We start from the raw sequence: 5,184 nt of genomic DNA on the forward strand, positions 1-5,184 counted from the left end.
CACGTGCGGCGGGAGGACGGCGGCCGGAAGCCGGAGCGGCGGCGCCTGAAGACGGCGCGCCTCAAGGAGTACACCATCAAGTCGCACTCGAGCATGCCGCCCAACAACTCGTACGTCAGCTTCGAGCGCTTCTCCAAGGTGCTGGAGGAGGTGGCGGCGGCCGAGGAGGGCCTGCGCGGCCTGGAGCACAGCCGGCGCCTGTTCCACGAGGACATCGAGGCGCTGACGGCCATCTACGAGGAGAAGGAGGCCTGGTACCGGGAGGAGAACGAGAGCATCGGCCAGGACCTGCGGCGGCTGCGCCAGGAGCTGCACAAGACCGAGGCNGGCCCAGGGCGCCCTGCTGGGGGCCAGCGGGCTCAAGCGCCGCTTCAGCCGCCTGGAGAACCGCTACGAGGCCCTGGCCAAGCAGGTGGCGTCCGAGATGCGCTTCGTGCAGGATCTGGTGCGCGCCATGGAGCAGGAGAAGCTGCAGGCGCTGGAGTGCGGCCTCCGCTAGGCCGGTGGGGGGGCCCGCGCCGAGGCCGCCTTCCCCGGCAGAGCCCCTCCGTCCCCGGCTTCCCAGTCAGCGTCCCCTGGGGAGCCCCGGGAGCCCCGCGATCGGTCGGCACCGGGGACAGAGCCGGACGGGCGGTGGGGAGCGGCCCCTGCGTGCAAAGCCAGCGCCCGGGGCTTGGCCCTGCAGGGGCCCCGCCTGCCTCTGCGGGATGCAAGGCCCCGCCTCTTCTCGGGCCGCGGCAGCCCCCCCGGGGCCAGCGGTGGAGACGGCCTCTGACCCAGGCTCCCCAGGCCCGGCCCTCACTGCGCCCCCAGGCTGAGCTCCGGAGCCCGAGCTAGGAAATGACCCAGCCCTGAGGCGTCGGTGTGGAGCGGTCGGCGAGGGGGGGTGTGGCTGGACATGGGACCCCGATCAGAGGCTGTGTCTGTCCCTCTCTGAGGCCCAGGGAGCCCCGGTGCCGGGTCAGGAGCTCCTTCCTCCACGGCGCCTGTCACCGGCTGCCCACGATGGCCCACACAGCCCCGGTCACGCCCTTGCCTCCGCTCCCAGCACCGCTCTCCGAACTGAGGAGTAGCCGCCCCAGAACGCGCTGCGAAGGCCCCGTGCCCCTGCGACCCGCGAGCCCCTGAGGCGCCCTGCTGCCTGGACCACAGAGGGTGGAGGGGGCGCCGCGGGCAGTGCTACCGCCCGCCACCAGGTGCCGCCCTCCAGCAGCGGCGCATCCCAGGGAAAGTGGCCAAGGCCCAGGCTCCCCAAAACCAGGGCCCCTGGGCGGCGTGCTCTGCAGGTTGCGTTAAGCGAGTGCTGGACAGAGGCCGTCCTGGGCGGGTGCAGCAGGAACCCACTGGGACTGGCCAGGACCTCCGGACCCGGCTGTGGGGTCTGGCAAGCGCCCTCCCCCGGGCTGGGGTGGGACCCACTGTGCACCCATCCTCGAGCTCTGCGCATTGCGCCCGCATATCTCTGCTGCAAGCCTCAAGGAAATAAAGCCCCACTTCTCCCACGCGTGGCTGTGTTCTGTGCTCAGGCCCAGGCTGGGCGGCCAGCCCGGGGCCACCCACTGCCCGGCCCTCGCGTCTCCGCCCCTCCGCTGCTGCCCCCTGCCCTTTGGGAAGAGGGGGGCTGCAGAGGCTGCCCTGATCTTGGGGGTTGGCGGGTCTCGCTTGTAATGGAAGCTTCCAGACAGGCAGTGTGAAGTCAGAGGGGTCTTCAGTGCCCCGTGTGGCCTCAGATGCTGCTGCGTTCCAGCGCGTAGACCCTGGCATAGCGGCCACCCCGTCCACTCGGTGTGGCCTCTGGGTCTGGAACATGGTTCCAAGGAGAAGATCCTTTTACTTTCTTCCCAGGAGCCGGGGGTCTGAGTTCAGTGGTGCCCCATCCTTCCATTACCTGGTTCCTTCCGTACACCGAGGGGCACGTTTCTCCTCAGCTGTGTCCTGTTTTTACTTTAATTTAAAAAAAAAAAATTGAGATCCGACTTACCATTTTTCCTTTTTAGTCCCTTTGTGGTTAACAACCTCAAGTTTTGGCATTTCTGTAAATTCCGGCTTGCTGCCTGCTCAGGCCCCAGTCGGGTCTCCCCCGTTCGTCCCTGACTGTCCTTGTGGCCGACTCGTCCAGCCCAGGACCCAGCCTGGCCCTTTAGGGTTTAAGATGATGACTGAGCAGCACGACCCCATATGTCACGTGGCAAAGAGCGGGTTGTGGGAGGGTGTGTGTAAGGTCAGTCGGCGGCACCTGTCTGCGCGTGGCACCAGGTGCCTCCAGACCCCCAGGGGGAGGAGGGACCGGAGGATGGAACCGTCCAGCCAGTGCTGAGCAGCTCTCACCCGTCCTGGGCACCATGGCAGGCGCCCGGAGAGGTCTGCGGAAGGTGGAGGGGTCTGTCCTGAGTGGGAGAGGGGGGAGTACTCTCTAAGACTACGTAGGAACCAAAATTCACCTTGTCCAGGGTCCGCCGCGCTGCAGGCCTAGATCCCCAGCGTCTCCTACCTGGGGAGGGCCGCCCAGCCCCGTGCCTCATTCTACTGTTCGAGGGCACAGGGATCCACTCTGGGGTCACAGCACCCCTAGCCAGGCCGTCCAGCCCATGCAAGCACTTGGCAGGCAGTGCGGGGCTAATGGTTCTCAACCCTGACCTTGGCTGGCAGGCGCCGAGATGGCCCCCGGGATCGCGGCTCCCTGCTACCGCTCCTTGAGGGCGGGCTGGCCCAGAAGTGGGTTCCAACCACCAGAACACAGCGGAGGCGATGGAGGTCAGCTGGTGGCCTAGGTGGCAAGCCCACCAACCGCGTGAGTGGCCCTAGACGCGGACCCTTCCCCAGTGGAGATGGCAGGTAAAACCCAGCCCTGGCTGGCACCCGGATTGCGGCCTCCCAGGTGGTGCTGAGCAGCAGACCCAGTGAGCCATGTCTGGACTCCTGACCCACAGAGACTGGAGGTACCGTGTGTGTTCTAAGCCACTGCTTGTGGTCCTTTGTTACGCAGCGGTAGCTGACAGATGCACTGAGGAGGATGAAGTACAACTACTTGTGGGGTTACTGGATGACTCATCGGCGTGTGAGCGGCCACTGTCTACTAGCCACGCTTTCGTCCCCTTTTCCCGGAGGGGTTGTGATTGGGACGAGTGTGTGTGCTGGGCCATCACCTTCCTTCTGCTGAGGAGTGTGGACCACCGAGTGGGTGAGGGCTCCCTGCCGTCTGGCTGTTCTCTGTGCAAAGTACGGGTGTCGTCGTGCGGCTTCCTGAAGTGGTTTGGGGGGATGGGCTATGGGGGCCTTGGGTCCCATTCCCCCCACAGGCAGGAGTCCAGCCAGACCTGCCCATAGGTTGGCTCCGATTTTGGCTGCAGTGTGTGAAGTTCATTGAAGGGAAGGGTTTAAATCTTGTGTGTGTGTGGGCGCCTGGGTGGCTCAGTCGGTTGAGCGTCCGACGTCAGCTCAGGTCATGATCTCACGGTTCGTGGGTTCGAGCCCCACATCGGGGTCTGTGCTGACAGCTTGGAGCCTGGAGCTGCTTCAGATTCTGTGTCTCCCTCTCTCTCTCTGCCCCTCCCTTGTTCTTTCTCTGTCTCTGTCTCTCTCTCAAAATTAAAGAAGCGTTAAAAACATAAGTAGTTGATCTAGTATGCAAACTGTTTCCCTGTGAGCTGTGCTAGCAAATTACTGAACCCGAGGAGGGGAGGAGGGGTGGTGGGGGCCCCAGTTTGAAAACCAGTCAGGAGGACAGGACTTGGACTTGGGACAGGGAAGGCCTGTGGGGCTGAGCCCTGACCCCGGGCGTGGTGTTAGGTCCCCTTCATGAGAGGGCTCCACACACGGTGGTGGAAGGAGACAACAGAACGTTCTGGTTAGATCCCAGTCAGCAGCGGGGGAACCCCAGGGCCCGCTGGCAGACGGGGGGGGGGTTACACACAGCGTGGCTACCGTGGGCTGAAGTGTGTCCCCCCAGGAGCAGGAGCGAAGCCCTGGAGCGTGGGGCTGGAGCCTCGCTGAGGACGGGGTCTGCACAGACACAATAGGTGGGGTCGGACAGGTGACCCAGCGACAGGTGCCCGGGCAAGAAGGCCACGTGAAGACACTCAGGGAGCCGAGCTGACCATGTGAGGGCGGAGAGGTCGGAGCCGGCACCTGCGACCAGGGCGCGGATGCTGAGGCCACGCCAGGAGCCGGGAGAGGCTGCAAGGAGGGTCCTCTGGAGCCAGATGGGCCCACCCCCCACCCCCCATCCCTGGCCTGGATTTCCAACTTGGGGCCTCACTTTCTGTTGTTTAAAGCACCTGTGAGGTCGCTGGTTCGGGCCACGCCTGGAAACGATCACGGGGCTGGGGCTGATGGTTCCTTGAGCCTCTCGAGTCGGTTTGTGCCCCCTCAGTCCCCTCGGCCCCCTCAGGCAGAGATGTGCCCGGGCGGAGACTTCGTTGCCGTCTGGCCCTCGCCTGAGGCCCCGTCTCGCTGGCCCCCCAGAACCTGGCCCATCCGGTTCCCAACTTCAGGATGCGGCGCGGCGGGCAGTGGGTGGGCAGAGGCCGCTGGGCAGCAGAGAAGAGGGTCAGGAGGGGCTGGCACCCTGGGTGGGGCAGAGGAGGGGCCCCAGGGCCCGGGGTAGGGGGGAGGCGCATACGCAGGGTGGAGCAAGCCCGGTTGCCGCCTTGCCCAGCGATGTCCTGCGGTGGGGACGCCTCTGCGACTCCTGTTGAGCAGATTTGCCGTGGGGGTCCCTGTGGAGGGCAGCGCCCCAGTGCGGGGGGTGCAGCGGCCTGACTTGCCCCCGGAGCGAGGCGGGGGACTTCAGTTTTGTTTCCACCCAGGGCCGTCCAGAGACCCCCCTCTCTCTTACCGAGTGGGGCCGGGCAGGCGGCTGGGGGTGGCCACGCAGAAAACCCCGGGGGTCGTCAGCCAGGCCAGGTGTCAAGGCCAGCGGGCTGGTGTGGGGACGGAAGTGTGGGCTGTGGCTGGACTGATGGCCCCAGAGCCATTGGGTCAGTGGCTTGTGTTTGGATCAACTCCCTGTCACCCCGTGAGAGAGGGCGGGAGTCAGGCCTTGGGTCAGAGGGGTGGTGGCCAAACTGACACGTGACACTGGGCAGATGGGGCCACAGGCCACTCAGGGGGGCACGCTCGGGGACAGTGAGGCACGGGGGCTGCGGGAGGCGGCGGCGGCCCTGGTTCTGGCGGGGGCGGGGG

At 65.8% G+C, this 5,184-nt stretch overlaps 1 protein-coding gene across 1 annotated transcript in view; it reads left to right on the forward strand.

Moving 5' to 3' along the window:
- Positions 1 to 1,502, forward strand: part of DAPK3 (death associated protein kinase 3) — a 12,564-nt gene extending 11,062 nt beyond the window's left edge. Inside the window, 2 exon segments of the mRNA XM_077746848.1 lie at positions 1 to 326; positions 328 to 1,502. The exon segment at positions 1 to 326 is cut by the window's left edge and continues 13 nt beyond it. Coding sequence (XP_077602974.1) covers positions 1 to 326; positions 328 to 499 — 498 coding nt within the window. The 3' untranslated portion in view covers positions 500 to 1,502.
- The last annotated feature ends 3,682 nt before the right edge of the window (positions 1,503 to 5,184 follow it).

Source organism: Crocuta crocuta, unplaced genomic scaffold (genome assembly GCF_008692635.1).
Source record: "Crocuta crocuta isolate KB4526 unplaced genomic scaffold, BGI_CrCroc_1.0 scaffold110, whole genome shotgun sequence".
Classification (NCBI taxonomy): domain Eukaryota; kingdom Metazoa; phylum Chordata; class Mammalia; order Carnivora; family Hyaenidae; genus Crocuta; species Crocuta crocuta.